Genomic DNA, 18,823 nt, shown 5'->3' on the forward strand with positions numbered 1-18,823 from the left:
CCTTCCATATATAAAGGAAGAAGTCTATGTCATGCAATCTTCCGATCAAGAGACCGCTTGAAAAAAGGACACTTCCATGTTTTCGTATGAGAATGACGTCTGTAAATAGCATTTAATATAAATAACATTACAATGACCCAGTAATAAAGCAACCGCCATTTTATGCACTTGCTATCTAAGTGCATTGGACAGCATAAATAACCTTCCGGCTTTAAATTTTAATAAAGAGGCGCTAAAGGAAGCCTAGCACTAAAATGGGAGACTCAACAAACGGACCCCACAACATCGGGTCAATGACACTGCTAAGCAGCCCAACTTCAATGCACCAGTGAATGACCTCAATCATGTGAACGATTGAAGGCGTGTTTACAGAAAGAATGTTCGAAACAATTGTATGCTTGAGCGCCAGTGCAAACGACCTCTGCGCACCAAGTCGCGGTTCGAGTTCTGAATGACAATGAAATGTGCAGTTGTCAGGCGCGCCAGATGCAAAAGTGAGGGAGAGCTCCTCCACAGACGAACTCGTGAAGGACGTTGCCTCCAGCAGGTACTACAATGGCCTCTGATTTCTGTCAGGGGACTTCGGCTTGAATACGGGCGTCATAACGGATTTCTGACGTGCCAGAATGGCGCAACTCTGAAGGAAAGAACGCCAGTTACATGCTTCGTTGAAAAAAGTGTTTGACAGAAAGTGGTATGATCTATTCTTTCCATATTTTTAACCTGCAATGCCTGAAATGTCTCAACCTACGCTACAATTGCAAAATGAGACATTTCTACCTTAATGCCTCACTCAGTCTCTTTTGCAGGCTCAACGCCACGGCGACCATGCAGCGTGTTCACCAGCATAGCTATATTGCAGCATCCCATCATAGTTTTCTGCAACCTTATGCGCACTAACTTTTGGCACGTACAAATCGTTGGTATTCGAAACGGCGTTGCTGGTTTTGCGCGTACGGCCTTACATGGATATCTGTATAACCAGCGTGATAAGGACGGTCGTCACATATCGGTGTGGTGTGAGATAAGAAATGATTAAAGTGAATCGTTAGCAAACAAAAAGAACGTTTACCTCACAAGGTTAGGGCGAATGAAGAAGCAAGGAGTAAATTCAACGTAATACATCACAGCGTTCAAACGCGTCAAAAATGGCGCGCAACGGTAAAGACCAAGGAGGGGAGAAAACAACGTAAACGACACGAGCGTATAATATCCAAAAAGTGAAAAACTATCACAGTTTTTAGACACGAAATTTGAAAGGTGGCGGATTGCTTGTCGCCTCCTCTTGGTGTTCGTGGAGGTGAGCCGAGGTACCAGTGGCGCAGTTCTTGTTGTTTTGCAGTCGACCGCACATGACTGCAATACCGCGTGCAGTGCTCGACCACGTTGTTGTTACCAGCCTCAGCGGCCGGCTGTGCCTCGGACAGACCTGCACCTAGGGAAGGACTTCACGTCCACTGCCTCTTAGAGGCATCGTCCCTGGACTGGCCTCCGCAACAATGCTACAGCGGGCGCCCCTCGAAAGGCGCACCGGATGGCCGTCTGATTTCCTGATTTCGTCGCACCATCTAGTCTTCTGTCGTCCTCTACTGCGCTTCCCTTCTCTTGGTACCCATTCTGTCACCCTAATGGTCCAATGGTTATCTCATATCGCATTACATGACCTGCCCAGCGCCATTTTTTTCTCGTAATGTCTATCAGAATTCATTATGCAAAACAGAAATTCATTATGCGGCGTTCGTGTTGTCCACTTCTCTGCTCTTGTGTCTTGTCTGCACGCCTCACCTCGTTTTTGCATAATGAATCCTTACCAACTAGACCAGCTTTCTGTCGTTCTGTATAAGAAAATCGTCTTTACCCGTTTGCTCTCTGATCCAAACCATTCTCTTTCTGTCGCTTAAAAATATGCCTAGCATTCTTCGTTCCATCGCTCTTTGTGCCGTCCTTAATTTGTTCTCCAGTTTTTTTGTCAGTCTCCAAGTATCTGCCCCATATGTCAGCACCGGTAAAATGCACTGATTGTATACCTTCCTTTTCAATGATAACGGTAAGCTTCCAGTCAGGAGCTCACGATGTCTGCCGTATGCGATCCAACCCATTTTTATTCTTCTCTGAATTTTCTTCTTATCGTCAGGGTTCCCTGTGATTAGTTTACCTAGGTAGACGTACCCCTTCACAGACTGTAGAGGCTGACTGGCGATCCGGAATTCTTGTTCCCTTGCACGGTTATTCATCATTGTCTTTTTCTTCTGCATATTAATCTTGAGCCCCACTCTTACACTCCCTCTGTTAAGATCCTCAATCATTTGTTGAGCAAATGATTGAGTATTTTTCCCTTCCCTTTTTTATTTTGTCAGCAGGCGTGTCAGACGCCCTTGACACGCCGGCTAACGCACGTGTGTTGACAGACCGGGGTGGGGGGGGGGGGGGGGGTGCCCAGGCTTTGACCTTGTACACAGTGTTCCTTTACTCTCAATTCGACACGCTAACACATTTTCCCTCGTTTCCGCGTCCTCCCGCCTCACACCCTCTCCCCTTTAGAAGAACCCCACCTATATATACTGTGGCGAGGAAAGCATATGTCGCCTTGAAGAAGACAAGTCCACTTCTCGAAACGTTAGCTCCTGCATTCACCTTGTTCACGTTTTGCTCATCGTCTCGAATTTCCATCTCCTGCATTCCCCGTCTTTTCTCAATCATTTGTTGTAACTCGTTTGCAGTGTTGCTGAATAGAACAATGTCAACGGCAAACCAAACGTTGCTGAGGTATTCGCCGTCGATCCTTACTCCCAAACCTTCCCAGATGCAGTTTAATAGCTTGAATATTTCTTCCAAAAACGCCGTGAATAGCGTTGGAGAGATTGTGTCTCCTTGTCTGACTCCTTTTTTTATAGGTACCTTCCTACTTTTCTTGTGTAGAATTAAAGTGGCTGTAGAATCTCTGTAGATATTCTCCAAGGTATTTACGTAAGTGGTCTGTAGTCCTTGATTACACAATGCATCTCTGAGTGCGAGTATCTCTACTGAATCAAATGCTTTTTCGTAATCTATGAAAGCCATATAAAGAGGCTTATTGTACTCTGCGGATTTCTTGATAACCTGATTAATAACATGGATGTGATCCATTGTAGAAAATCCTTTCCTGAAGCCCGCCTGTTGCCTTGGTGGATTAAAGTACAGTGTTGCCCTTTGGAAAACAACGAATCTCAAAACACGTACCGATCTTAAGTCGATACCTACGCCACCCTATTTTTGCAGTGGCATACTCTTTGAACCTAAGCTAAGCTTCCTAAGCAAATTGCTCATTTGCTCTCAACTTTCATGTTAAATTTCTAAATCGGTATTGCAGTACACCACAATGCCCAGATTTCTTGCATCTTCAGAAAATGCGTCGTGAATGTGTCGGAATGCCAAAGCTTGTCGCATTACAGCCTTGGTCGTTGAAAGTTATGATAAAATTCAATGATCGTAACTAATTAGCAGTGTGATTGCTCCGTTCCTATGGCGTTCTCGCTTAAACTGGGCGAACTGAACCATTGCGACGTTCACCGTAAGGATGTGAATGCCGTCTAGATTTCTAGCACGTAAGTGATCCTGCAAGAACTACGCGTCTTTCCTCACTCTCGATTTATGAGATACTGCTTAATACTCGCACTGCTCTTGCGGTTCCGGCGTCTGTAAGTTGATGATTTCCTTTTTACTGACTTCAAGCACAGCAGAGCAGCATAATAAAATCTACATTTGAAAGACGGCACCATAGCCACCATATAGCAGCGTCTCAAGACTGGAACCGGTCACTTATACTAGCAAACACTATAATGAAAGAACGTGAAACTATCGCACATGCGATTCAAAACGATGTTGCGCAGTGAAATTTATGAAAGAGAGTGCACAGGCCTTTTTTATTTCTACCACCGCTACGCTGCTATGAAGATGCGCAGTAGCAGTCTGCTCCAACGTGGGCTATGCTCTTTAACCTTTTCGTCTGCTTAAATGAACTTTGCGGAGCTGTCTTAGCCTTCTAGCGGCAAAATATTCATGGTAAAAGCGACACACGTATGCTCATAGCAACGGGTTAAAACGCACTTGGCGTTTCAGGGGGCAGCCAATGGTACTTTTCATGAACATTGGCCTTTCTTCGCTGAAGTCTGCGGCATATTTCCGCAGTCCGAAAACAAAAATACCTACTCTAAGGAATGCCGCGGCAAGCGGTGAAATGTTTTTTTTTTAAATAATATTTTTCTCACTCGCGAGACACGGTCTCTTATACCGTGAAAATAGAAGAGCTTCACATTTTCCTTCGTTTCAGTTTAAGTTTATTATTCTTTAAATACAATGAATTCGCAAGATACAATATAGATACAGATTAAAGCATCAAAAAAAGCAAGAAATGCGTTATTTTAAAGGAGTACTGTCTCAACATTTAAAAATATTTGCAGACATAGGATAAATAAACATTGTGCAAACCCGCTTTCGTAAAGAAGCCATGGAGAGTTGCCATTGGGCGCCAACTTCAACGAAGATGACGTGGGCAACTATAAGAGAGGAACAACTTAAGCTTTTAGAGAACTATTGTCGACGTCAAAAATAAAAAATACCAGAAGGTAAATGCTTAAGAGGACGCTTTATCTCGGGCCCAACTCCGATACCGTCTATTCAAATATGTGTAAAACGCAGAAATACTCTTTTGAGATAACCCAGAGGCCGTGTTTAATGAAATTCACTGCATTCTAGAAAGAAAGTTGAATACCAGTGCCTGTAGGTAGCGAAATTTTTTATTTAAGGTCTGCGTTCTTGTACAGGGGTTTAAGAAATTTAGAAAAACGGAAGCCCGAAGTTTACAATTTTGTTCCTCTGTGCCACAAATAGATATCGCAATTCTGTAAACTGCATCGGTTAGAGCATCTAAAGTGGACAAGGCTTATTTATAATTTTACAAATTAGGTGAATTAGCTACAATCTTTACAAGGGCATTGCAAAAGCCATACCCACATGAGAACAGTATACAGCAGGGTGATGTATAGTACATCACATTTCGGCCACTTTAGATGCACTATAAATGCATTTTACAGAATTGTGATGTCATTTTTATTGCTGAGTTCTAGTTGTGAGCCTGACAGTGTAGTTTTTTTTAATACGCGGTTTCTGTACGATACTCATAATAAATAGATGTCCAAAATTAAGAATCCGCTTCCAACAGTGACTAGATTTGAAGTTTTTCATTCAAATACAACAAACTTAACAAAAATTTGTGCAGTGGATACTGAGAAAACGATTTTTTATCAAGTGTACGACTCTAACTCAGCCAGCAAAATTGATATCACTATTCTGTAAATTCCATGTGATAGTACGTCTAAAGCGGACAAAATTGATATGTTACACATGAATCTAAAAATAATGGAGTAATATGGAAATACAGCTTTTGCAGAACCCTTGTACACAATGTATCAAATTCACCTAAGATATAAATTGACGTAATGAATTTGTCCGCTTTGAATTATCTAATGGATTCCGCTTGCATTACCGCGATATCTGTTTTTGATGCAGTGCTATTAATTTATAAACTTCGTGCGTCTATGTTTTTCAAACTTTACAATTTTTGAAAATTATTTTTTATAAAATTCAGGCCCTAAATCTAAATTCCGCTTGCAACAGTCACTAGAATTTAACTTTCTCTCTCAAATGCAACAAATTTCATTAAATTAATGCCGTCCAGGGGTTGGTTATCTCAGAAAAACGTTTTTCTGTTTTACATGTATTTGAATAGGCAGCGTCGGAGTTGGGCTCGAGCTAAAGCTTCCTCTTAAGTAAATTTTATATGTGACTTTACTCCTTACACAAGCCTGTTACAATATTTTAAGATGTTTTGGAAATGTCCTCCTCACAACTTTTTCGTATATTTCAGAGCGCTGCACGATTTTTCATTTCCAGCTTTGAATGCATTATTAAGTGCAGCTATAATAATCTTTCCCTTCTCTTTTTTGTAATTGTCAAGAATTTTAAAAAGACTTACGGCCTCATTAAAAAGACACTGCTTTTATTACTAGATTTCAGTTCCATGTATATGCAACAAAGCTCACAGCACTTGATGCAGCGCTTGATGAGAAAAGTTATTTCTCCAATCCAGTGTAATTAGATACGAGCTCCCGAGCTAAATCTTCCGTTTAAGTGCCACAGTTGCGTGACAACAATTGGGCCCCCAGTATAGGGCAAGTAATGCGCTTTCTAGTGCCACTTCTGTTCGTGTTTTCGTTGAACCCAACGCAGGCAAGTTTAGGGCTATATGAGATCTGGTCCCGATTACGTAACCACAGAACCTCATGGTGGTCTTCTTAAAAGAACAATGAAAGTAATCACTCAAATGTGTGCAAACAGCTTGTAGTTGGCGATGGTTCAAGTCAGCGCAACTATATCACGGCTTTCCTTGCTCCTTTTAAGGCCTTCCACCTCACCCTGCCTGCTGCGCCAGGGTTACTTAGACCTGTCTACCCTGTTCTTGCTGCAGTGTTTTAAAGCTCAATATTCCTTGCTTATCACCCCGCACAAGGCGGGCACTGTCTTATCGATTTGTTTTCTTACTAATTACTAATTGATAATGTAGCATTCATTAGCAATTCTTAATGGACAGCAGGCCATCACTATGTAGAGAAATTTTTTAATAATTTCCTTGCACAGTTCACAAAATACCACTATGTAATGCTCATTTTGATGGCTCCGCCGAAGTCCTGCCGGAAACTTGTACTGTGGCCGAGTGTAAAGATTAACTTTGCCTCGGGCAGCTGGGCAGGATGCCTAGCGGAAGTGATGCGCTGCGACTTCCAGCAGCCAGCTTTCGTGGAAATACGGCAGTTTCACGGCTTCCAAGACACGCCATTCTTTCGGTTTGCAATATCATTGCCTCGGGTGATCATCATGCTTGACCAGACCACAAAAGATGGCTGGTTGCAGCAAAACGACTTTGCGGTGCCGCCAAGGCATGAGACAACTACGAAGGCGTCAAGCAGCGTGGTGCTGGCCAAAATGTAGTGCAGCTTTATAGCTGCTTTCGGCCGGCTTCTTTATGCCTGCGATGAGCCCGACCAGCAATGCTCAGCGACCGGAGGTCGTGAAGTACACTACCTTCACAAAACAGTCGTGCCCAGTAACATCTCGACAGAGAAGACCGCAGACTGCTCCGCAGAGGGCGATTCACAAGCTGTTGCCGTTGGCTCCACCCCATACGGTGGGAAGCGCATGACGACCACCGCTCTCGCGTCGACCCACCGGCGGGCGGAGCATCACAAACCGACCCTGTCGGTTCCATCCGGGCTTGTCGAAAACGTCCAACGAAGCAACGCTTGCGCTGTGACCTCCTTCCAGGCGGCCTCCGAGCTCAGGATTTCCGAAAGCTTTGTTAAGCCCAGAACTACGACCGCGAGAAATAATGTTCGAGATCACGAGCACCGGCCGGCTTTCCCCGTGGATACTGCGGGCCTGTTAACATTTTTCCGAGGTCGCGGCTTCTGACCGCACATCACCTAGTATCCCACCCTCAACCTTGAATAGCTGGAATGCAGGTAAACGGTCGTCGAACTCCGATGATGGAGGGCTAACTCCCGAATTACACAGACAGGTCCACGGATGCTAAGAGCGAGTAACTTCGGATTCCGTCGGACCCACACCTCCTGAATTCACAGCAGTCATTGGCCGAATGCGGAGACGTTCATGCCTCGCCTAGCGCCGTCTCGCTCTATGGAGCCATGGAGACCAACACGGCTGAGGCCATGATCCTCGAAGACTGGTCCGTTCGCGAAAAACACGCAGGAGGCCTCAAGACGCCCAAGAGACCATCGCAAGATACCATACAAGAGACAGCAAGAGACACTCAAGAACCCAGATACGCAAAAAGCCATATGCGCGAGCAACCATCGCTTTCGAAGCGGACGACCCTTGTTCTACCTTCGGATACGGACGAATCAGCCGGCATTTTGTCGAACTATGTGTTTTCGAGCACATCGGCGACACTTGATAAGTCAGCGGCAACACTGAATAAACGCACGCGAAGGCTGAGCAGACCAGCTGTTCATTGTACAGAATCTCCTATCGTACGTGCATTTCTGCGACGGGATAATCGTCGGAGAGGCATGCGACCAGCGCGCAACAGTCAGTGCCGCCTGCCAGAGAAGCCGATTGCACACTGAACGGCTCACCAATGGCGACCGCACCCCCTAGACAAGTTGCATCGATATTAAGTTTAACTTGCATGATTGCAAGCGCGCCGGAAACTTGCAGCGTGGCTGACTGCAAAGATTAAGTGAACTTGGCGTCGGGTGCTCTAACTGCGGGAGCGCTGAAAGAGCAGACGACGAAACAGAATAGAACAACCGGCCCAGCGAACGGGTGTTCTCACCGTTTTTCCTTTACAATATACATGTCTCCCGTAACATATGTGTTGCTTTCGGACTTACGTTAAGCCCCATGCAAAACCAATCATTTCAAAACATGTTTCCACTACATGGTGACAGCACGGTTGCATAGAAACAAAGTACACTTCCGCATTAGTCATGAAATATTTGCGAGTGAACTTACATAATGTTTCCGACATAACACGTGGTGTGGCACTCCTGAACTGTCTACTCAGTTCTTCCAGAGATTAAGAAGAATGAATGAAAGCAGAGTCAGAAATACTTAGCTATCCCTACTCAGGAAACAAATACATTCGGCTTTGCGGATCTAGTTTGAAAACAACATATGCAAAAGAAAACTACATTTCCAGCACAATATTGTGTCACATATTCAAGAACAACCATAGACTTAACATCACTTCATTATTATTTATTCAGTTATGAAAAGTTTATATTCTACGTTGCATGCAACCGCCAGGCAATTTAAAGCAGTTTGTTTGGTATTTCATCAGTTGTAATGCTCTGCGGAACCAAATAGAAGCTATTGTAGTCGCCATCTAGAGGTCTGGAGCGTCTAGAGCTCCAGGATAATTGCATCATGCTGGAGGACGCCGTACTTTTGAGAAAGGTTGTGCATACATGGTGATTCAATGCACATAACCTGTTCCTAAGCCGGCATTGCAATAGCAAGCATCACTTACAGACCGAGGGCTCCAACTAGATTCACTAGTTATCTACTGGCACGTTTTTCTTAACAGCCAGTACGTTATACATTAAACTCTCAGTTATACGAACGTCGGTTTATCGAATATTTCAGAATAACGAACTTTTTAAAAATCCCCGGCAGTTTTCTTATAGATTCTATGCAAAAATGTTTCACTTAAACGAATTTCGGAACAGTCAATATTTCAGTTTAACGAACTCGCTCAGAGGACCAAGGCTTGCACTGCACTGCACTGCAGGCGCAACCGACGCCCGCCCTCATCAAACCGCCGCTCCAGCGGCAATGTAACGTCGCTGGTGCTACAGCGCCCCTGGGGCAAAGCGGCGGCGCGGAAAACGAACGGCAACGAGACATGGCCTCCGAGATCGCCCGCACAAAACGAGCAAGCATGTAATCTCGGAGGCCATGAACAAAGTAATATCGCTGGTGCTTACAACCCCGCCAACGCAAAGCGGCGATCTCTCATACCACAAACCACATGGTGCGTTTTTTTCTGACTGGCTAGTCGTGCCATGGTCGTCGTCTCTTTCTTTCCAGTCTCGTCGGTTCCGCGTGTGCACACAAACGACCCACGTGGTGTGTTTTTCATTGATATTGTCACAAGCTGTCATGAACCACGCCTGCCGCGGAGACAACGAGAAGAAAGAAGAGAACGACGTTGGCCAAGCTGCCGCGAGACCGCTCTTCAACAACCGCGCCTATCAACCAGATTCATCTGGTTCTGCGTTAAACACCTTGTGTGTAACATTTGGTGGAGGTGCGGGGTAACTCCCACGACTTACAACGGAACCACCAGCACTAGAGCTACGCCGAAGCCGTCGCCTCGCCGGACTTTCGCCGTCGCGCTCAATCATGGCTACAGAGCAAAATACCCTCACCAGTAGTGCCTCGGCAAGCCCAGTCCCTATCCAGCACTACCGAGAGCCACGCATGTTTTCGGCGAAGGCAGAGGAAGATGTGGATGAGTGGCTAACCCATTACGAAAGGGTAAGCCAATACAATAACTGGAATGCTGCCAGTCAGCTTAGGAACGTTGTTTTCTTCTTGGCCGGCACGGCGCTGGTATGGTATGACAACCACGCGGACATGCTAACTACATGGACACGCTTCGTTGAGGAGATCAAAAAGTGTTTCGGTGACTCGGACGCAAAGAGGAAACGTGCGGAACTCACATTAGCCCAGAGAGCTCAGGTACCCGGCGAGACTTGCACTACCTATATCGAAGAAATTTTGAAGCTGTGCCGAACCGTGAACCCTCACATGACAGAGGAAGATAAAGTGGGACACGTGGTAAAAGGAATAGCGGAAGACGTGTACAACTTCCTCATTGGTAAAGAGAACTTGCACACTGTATCAGAACTGATACGGCACTGCCGTACGTTCGAGGCGCTGAAGACTCGCCGAATTACACCAAAGTTTGGACGGCTGGCCAATGTACTACCAACTGTAGCAAGTGTTGACACGAGTCCTCCGCTCCCAGACCTAACGTCCGCCATCCGCCAGATAGTCCGCGAGGAGCTACAGCGACATGGCGAACAGGCACGTTATGCGGCGCCACGTTACAGCTCCTCCGTTTTCCGAGACACTCTTTGGGAACCCCCTTCGGCTACTTGGAACCACTCGGTGAACGTCGCGGATCTTAACGGCTCCAGAGACAAACCGCATTACATTACGACCGAACCACCACGCAATGATTCGCCCCCTCAACGTTTTGATCCACGCCCACGCAACTTTCGTCCACGAAGACTCGCCGCTACCTACGACTTTCAAGGGGAGAGCCTCGTTACCCCCAACCGATGTCTTCGGCAGAATACTTCAACCCGCATTCTGAAGTTCGCCCTTCGCCAGTGTGTTACTGCTGCGGCATGCCTGGCCATATAGCTAGGTACTGTAGCCGACGCAGAGCATCGAACTACGGATCGTCAGCGCCGACTATGCGGTCTAGCGGTCGAACACTGCGCACTCAGTGGCCAGGAGACTCCACTTCAGGAAGCCACTTTCGAGAGGACCGATGCAGCGCCCAGGAGACCTACCTTGGAGAAGAAAGAACCCGGAACCGCTACCGCTCCCCTGCCTCCGACCATACTCTGACGCCACCACCAGCCTTCCGAGCCTCCCGATCACCATCCCCTCGGCCGCGAATCACGTCACCATTGCCTCGGCGCCGTTTCGTGTCGCCCCCGCCGGGAAACTAGCTAGCGCGGCCGATGGAGGTGAGGTCGCTGGAAAATGTGTGCTGCCGACTCAACTGCCTCCAACTATTTTCATGCTAAAGAATAAGGTTCATGTACTGATTGATGGGGTCTCTACAATGGCTTTAGTCGACACGGGAGCAACTGTCTCGGTCATGAGTGTGGGTTTTAAAGGCCTTCTGGGACGCAAGGTTATGTTTCGTTGGGACCAGTGCACAAGTTTCCGTGGAGTCAGTGGTGAATCATTATACCCGGTTGGTGTGTGTAACGTGGATGTGTCATTGGGTGGGAAAGTTTTTAATGCAGAGTTTACTGTTCTTCCTCGCTCCTCTCATGACGTGATTCTGGGGATTGACTTTTTGCAATTGTGTGGTGCGAATGTTGACTGCCGGACGGGAGAACTCAGTGTCGACACCAGTGTTTCACCTGTGCTCTTTGAAGGTGAAGCTTGCCCGGAGAGCGTGCTGTGCGTGTCTGAGGATACAGTTGTGCCCGCCCTATCCGCGATGCGTGTTGCCGTCGCCTGTTCATCTCCGGCTCCTATCCCGTTCGACGCTGCAGTGGAACCTGTACATCGGAACTGCCTCAAGAAAAACGTGTTAGTTCCGCACTGCGTAGTCTCAGTGACCAATGGATGCGCGGGGCTGTGGGCGCTAAACTGTTCCACTGAAGCGGCAGTGCTACCTCAAGGCCTAAAGATTGCCACGTTTCAGGAAGACTCGCCCGTATCGGTGGCAGTACTTACAGAGCTCCCCGATGGAGGAGCAACCAGTGTCTCGAGCCCCGGGAGCTCGAAGATACTTTCCATGATTGACAAGTCACTCAGCGATCACGAGCGTCGAGTTTTGATGGCCCTGCTTACGAAACATACCTCGGTATTCGACTTTGCGCAGCACGATGGCCCGCCATCAATTCCTGCGTCCAGAACTCGTCACCGCATCAACACAGGAGCCGCCCAGCCAATCCGACAAAAACCCTATCGTGTATCTCCGTCAGAACGCAAGATAATCAGTGATCAGGTCCAAGAAATGCTATGCAAAGGCGTCATTCGAGAATCATCTAGTCCTTGGGCAGCACCCGTGATATTGGTGAAGAAGAAAGACGGTACGTGGCGGTTCTGTGTTGATTACCGTCGCCTATACGCCGTCACTAAGAAAGATGTATATCCGCTCCCACGAATTGACGACGCCATCGACTGTCTCTTTGCGGCATCTTACTTTTCCTCAATCGATTTACGGTCAGGTTACTGGCAAATTCCTATACACAAGGACGACAGAGAAAAGACAGCATTTGTAACACCCGACGGACTATTCGAGTTTAACGTGATGCCTTTCGGGTTGTGTAACGCACCTGCAACGTTCGAAAGGTTCATGGACACGATATTACGCGGCTTAAAATGGGAAGTTTGCATGTGCTACTTAGACGACGTTGTGATCTTCGGGCGAACGTTTAGTGAGCACAACAAACGTTTGGATTTGGTCTTGAACTGCTTGGAGAAAGCAGGCCTTGTGCTCAATTCAAAAAAATGCCGTTTTGGGGAACGACAAACTCTTGTGCTAGGCCATCTCGTCGCTAAAGAAGGCATCCGACCAGATCCACAAAAGACTGCGGCCGTAGAAGCATTTAGAGTACCCAACTCTGTCAAGCAGTTAAGATGTTTCTTGGGCTTGTGCTCCTATTTTCGCCGATTCATTCCCCGATTTGCTGACATGGCTCATCCCCTTACACGCCTTCTCCAAAAAGGCGTTCCCTTTGAGTGGACTGCAGATTGCGACTCATCGTTTCGCCAGCTCAAGTTCCTGTTGACATCCCAACCAATTCTTCGGCACTTTGATCCTTCATCACCAACTGAAATTCACACCGATGCCAACGGCGTAGGCATCGGTGCTGTGCTAGTTCAGCGTGTTGACGACAGTGAGCACGTGATCTCTTACGCTAGCCGGTCCTTGAGCCGCTCCGAGCGCAACTACACAGTCACCGAACAAGAGTGTCTGGCGGTCACCTTCGCCGTGCAACGGTTTCGTTCGTATCTCTATGGGCACCCCTTCACTGTGATAACAGATCATCATTCGCTATGCTGGCTTGTGAATCTGCGGGATCCCTCAGGACGACTAGCGCGCTGGGCCCTCCGTCTACAGGAATACGATTTCGTTATTTGCTACAAAAGTGGCCGGCGACATGCTGACGCTGATTGTCTCTCTCGGATGCCACTTCAAACAAAAGAATGCGATGCGGACAATTTTGATGAATACATCGCTTTTGTGTCCCCGGAATTTCCGGATATGGGTACCGTCATATCCGAGCAGCACAAGGACGAGAGCTTACAACCGCTCTTCGCGGCAGCACAGGAGTCACCTGCAGGCAGTCGCTTTCGCCTACGTGATGGTGGCGCGCTGTATAAGAAGAGCTACTCGACCACCGGTGCACGCCACCTTTTAGTTGTCCCCAAGAACCTTCGCCACCAAATATTACACGCCATGCACGAAGACCCAACTTCCGGTCATCTTGGTTCCACACGTACACTCTACCGGGCTCAAGAACGTTTTTACTGGCCTAAGATGCGGAAAGATATCGAACGGTACGTCGCCAGCTGCTCTCAATGCCAGCGCTACAAGCGTCCGCCACAAGCGCCACATGGCCTGCTTCAACCAGTTCCCCCTTCTAGCGTCCCCTTTGAGCAAGTTGGTATAGATCTTCTGGGCCCTTTCCCGCGATCCTCCAAGGGTAATCGTTGGGTTATCGTTTGCGTAGATCACCTTACCCGCTATTGTGAGACCGCCGCATTGCCATCGGCCACAGCTACAGAAGTTTCTATCTTCTTGCTGGCTAACGTTATACTCCGACATGGACCTCCTCGCATAGTAATCAGCGATCGTGGGCGACAGTTTACCGCGGACGTGGTTGAAGAAACCCTTCGTCTGTGTTCATGTAGCTTCCGCCATTCTACGCCCTACCATCCACAAACTAATGATCTGGTCGAGCGCACAAACAGAACGCTTGACAACATGCTATCCATGTACGTCGATTCAGCACACAAGAATTGGGACAGTATCTTGCCTTTCATTACCTATGCCTTCAATACCACGAGACACGAGACCACTGGTTACTCACCATTTTTCCTTCTGTATGCTCGTCCGCCGCGCTACACCCTCGACACCATATTTCCCTACTTCGCTCATGACAACGAATCAATTGATGAGATCCTATGTCGAGCAGAAGAAGCGCGACGCCTCGCTAGGCTACGCACCCTAGCATCGCAGGACCGGTCCAAGATCCGCTATGACGGGCGTCACCGCCACGTTTCCTTCGATCCTGGGGACCTTGTGTGGCTCTGGACGCCGTTGCGGAAGCGTGGCTTGTGCCAGAAGTTTCTCGCCCACTACGTCGGCCCTTACGTTATTCTGGAGCGCCTCAGAGAAGTAAACTACCGCATTGCGCGTCTCACGAGCAGTGGACGACGCTCGGCCAAGGCTGAAGTGACGCACGTCGCGCGTCTGAGGCGTTACAACCCACGAGATGACTGACTCGCCCGGCGGGCTTCGTCTGCAAGCGGGGAAATGTCACAAGCTGTCATGAACCACGCCTGCCGCGGAGACAACGAGAAGAAAGAAGAGAACGACGTTGGCCAAGCTGCCGCGAGACCGCTCTTCAACAACCGCGCCTATCAACCAGATTCATCTGGTTCTGCGTTAAACACCTTGTGTGTAACAATATGTACAAATTCCATTTCACACATTTTTAACACTATGAATGCCATGTCTCTTACTCCATGAATTGCACTTCAAACTTTTGACTCTGTATGCCATGTCTTATGTTGGTCTAGTGAATATTCAGTTTAGTAAACTTTCAGTTAAGTGAACTATTTTTTTCGTCCCTTCAAGTTCACTCAAGTGAGAGTTCACTGTATACAACATAGAACATAAACACCAGCAGCCACCAGAGTTTACTATACACGTGAAATCAAACGCGACAGAAAACCTCTGAAGTGGAGCACTCCATACGTACTACTATTAGGGAGCTCACCATCAAGTCGTTGCAAATCTGCTCACTAAATATGGTGCTCACTGTTATTTAATTGTACAAACCAAAATTTCGCCAATGTAACACTAACTGGAGAGAGTGGCCACGACAGTGAGGATTAGTTAGTCCGAAATTGAGGTGTTTCGTTGAGTGAACATGCTGGATACAATGACTGTGTGGCGAGCAACCTATTTTAATTGCGGTTTGGCTCCGAAAGATGTGAAAAGTAAGCGCTAAGCCTCGCTCAAGCTTCGGAGACAACCAACAAAAATATCACCGAAATGTGGCGTATACACGTAGTGGCATGGACGTGTGAGCAGCGAGATGTCCAGTAAGGGGGCAGCGCCGTAGCAAGTGTTAGTAAGCCGATCAGGAGTATATCGAATATTGCAATAAGGCACCAAATGGAAATTGCATCGTATAGCCAAAGAAGCCGTCGGTGCTTAAAAGTCGTACTAGAAGAAAGTAAGGGCCCGGGCCTCCACAATGTCAAGGTGCTAGACCGGCGAAGTTGCATTGCTCAAAAGCTATGTTAAGTTACATATGGTGGTTATTGGTTGAATAAAGGCACGAACACATAACTTCGTTAATTGTGTCGTCTTTTATTTCCTATTCTTATTTTTTGCCTTTTTTTACTTTTCTTACGGCGCATCTCAGGACCTCATTGAAAGTCCGTCCGTCCGTCCATCCATCTGTGAGACAATTGCGCTGACGTTTCGACACGCGTCGCCATAGACTAGTGTGGAAGCGACACGCAAGCAGTAGCACTAGCGCATTGGCGAGGTTGGCGCAGATAATATTTAACAGTCCGTTTTTAAAAAAGTTGTGCAAAACATTTTTTTCAAACACATCTGCTCTTACTCTCGTGCCTGGGACTTCTTTTGGTACCACGTGTGACAAGGATAGTTCAAGGGCGCGTCACAGGTCCCTGAGCCCAAAGGGGTATGTGCCACTGAGCTCGGACCCTTCCTGCACTATCACCGGAATCGGCCCAAATGATAATTTTTCTCAACATCTAGGACACATTTTTTTCCAGATCCTAGCCATAGACGGCTTCACGGTAAAATGAACAACACTCCTGAGTCACGGAATAACATCAACAAGTAAATGAGACAAATTCAAAGCTTCGAGTCCACTGGAGGCTATCGTTGTCGCTTCAAGATCTGAAAAAGACCCTAAAACCTTGTTGCATTCTTGTTAATTGACTCAAACTGTTGTAGCAAGAAAGGAACAAGCATAGAATAAATCAATTCCACGAAAAACGTATTTCACCGATGCAAGCTAACAAAGAAGGCCTTCTTTGTCAATTTACTTGGATGTGGCGCAATAAGTTGGATGGAATATGGGTCCGGGGTTCACAAGCAGATACTCTAAAGGTCCATCTGCGGAAATGTCACGGAAAGCTGATAATAGAAAGGTCATCTCTGAGCTAGAGTGCTGGGTCCCTTTCTTGTAACCCTAGCCACAAAGATAACAGTACAACTCTAGATAAATTATATTGACTTAGAACAGTGAGGACATACGCGCTTCGCCTTGTAAATACGCCGTGACTTCTTGAAGTGTCACATCTATGGTTACGCACTGATAAACTTACGCACTGATAAACTTCATATAAGAATGACAGGAAATTGAATCATAGCACTGGTTTTGCAGCACACACCTGAATGCTGCCGGTGAACGTTACTTGAGGCAAAGGGTTAAGCCTAGAAATTTTATACTGTCTTCTCGGCGTTATGCGGCGTTCCGCCTATTGTTGAATGGGTAAGAAGGTTTTTTTTTTTTTTTTGCTGATTAACAGCTAGTGTAACAGAGCCTTATTTTACTCCACAATAAACTTGAGATGTATGCTATGATGAGATTGTACGAGTGTTTCGTAAAGCATGTTGAACTCACACATGCCTCCTCTTATACTTCAAATATAATGCCCCGTGTCAATTGACGTCACAAACATCTTTAAAATCAGCATTTTAAAGAGAAACTACGCATTTTGTCCGGTTAACTGCACCCAATGCATGGTACACAAGCGCTTTGAATTCCGGCCGTACAGTAATGCGGCGGCTGCGGCCAGCATCGAAATAGTGACTTCGTGCTTAACGGCGCAGCGCCATATGCATATATTTTGTAAACTCCCGGTGTTCGATCATTTTCTCATGCTACTGTGACCTCTTTCCTTTTCTGGCATGCTTATACTACTAATTCAGGTACTCCTTCAATCTTGAACAGCAGTCATTTCTGCTTTGTGTATAGCTTTTTTTGCTGCAGTGACCAAGCTTGACCTTTCTAGGTGTGTTACTGTACCCGTAAGTTGTTGTAACCTTCTTTTATTTTGAACATGCATAATTTTTGTTTAGTCTACCGTACTGATTTACTTGCAGAATACGCTTGTTTTCCCTTCTTGCTTTTGTTCACCGATAACTATACATTTGTTCTTTTTTTATCGTAGGTTTGGTTGCAGCACGTGCTACCATTTGTGTTAACGCAGCCGAAGCTAACGCTACAGTTTGTCCAAGTGTGATGAGCTTTTTCTAGTTTTTCTTCTTTGTTGTACAGAAAGTGAAAGCACTAGTAAGGTGGTGTACCACCTTTGCTTCCCTTCCTCGATGTGTATGCGATGAACCAAAATAAAGTTAGGCGGTGGGTATAACGCGTTTTGTTTCAAGCTTGAAAACTGCGTCGCATTTCATGCCAAAGATGGAGAAGGCACATGGACAAAGCGTAATGCGCCATTCTGCTCGGTTACATTCCTAGCAAACGTTTCTATGCAGTTTTACCTGATCATTTTGCGCTCCTAAAGACGTGTGTTCAGCGTCTGAAGTAGCCTTTTCGGCTTCATAGAAATCTGAACGTGCGTAGGCAGCACGAGAATTCCTAGAAGGACAAGTAACCTTGTCAAATATGGACGACTCCACTACGAGCCTTTTATAGCCTATGTGTTCCCAGACAATAAGAAATTGCATAGAATGACCGCTCTTGCCGCAAAGGATTTTCATCATGCATCCCGACTTTTAGCTAAAGATGCCGTAAGTTCTTGCAGAAAATATCACAGCTTTATATTTTTATTGATGACGCCTAGTAGTAAATATCCTGTACAAAGGTGGGCATGCATGCTAGTCTGCATTCTCTTAGACGTAGAAACGCGTTATTCGCCGGCCAACGCTGACTGGGGGAGATGGTGGTCTTTGTCGCGATGCAGTCGTCCTCTTCAGAGTCGTAAGTGTACCAAGTGCGGTACGGTCCGCCATACTTCCATCCTAATTTGAGACAAACGGAGTCAGCTGCAAAATGTTATCAAAAATGTACCAAGGTATCACATTAGTGACAGAGCTGTGTTACTGCGACAATCTAGTTGCAATCGCGGGAAATATCATAACCTGCACGACTTCTTTTGCAGAAGTCGGCACTGTATGATTCCGTTGCGCAATTCACAGCGCAAGAATTTATTACTGGCAAACAAATCAGTACAATACGTAGGAAGATCATTGCTTATAAGGCTGCTTTTTAAT

At 46.5% G+C, this 18,823-nt stretch overlaps 1 protein-coding gene across 3 annotated transcripts in view; it reads right to left on the reverse strand.

Annotated features, from left to right (window-relative positions):
- Nucleotides 1–18,319: 18,319 nt before the first annotated feature.
- The window catches only part of LOC126533243 (uncharacterized), a 121,922-nt gene continuing 121,418 nt past the window's right edge, over nt 18,320–18,823 (reverse strand). For 2 of the 3 annotated variants that reach the window (XM_055071831.2, XM_055071832.2), the window contains exon 5: nt 18,320–18,595. In XM_055071831.2, the coding sequence (XP_054927806.1) occupies nt 18,390–18,595 (206 nt within the window). In that variant the 3' untranslated portion in view covers nt 18,320–18,389. The remainder of the gene's footprint in view (nt 18,596–18,823) is intronic. The other variant, XM_055071830.2, reaches the window with a different exon arrangement.

This window comes from Dermacentor andersoni, chromosome 7 (genome assembly GCF_023375885.2).
Source record: "Dermacentor andersoni chromosome 7, qqDerAnde1_hic_scaffold, whole genome shotgun sequence".
Taxonomy (NCBI): Eukaryota; Metazoa; Arthropoda; class Arachnida; order Ixodida; family Ixodidae; genus Dermacentor; species Dermacentor andersoni.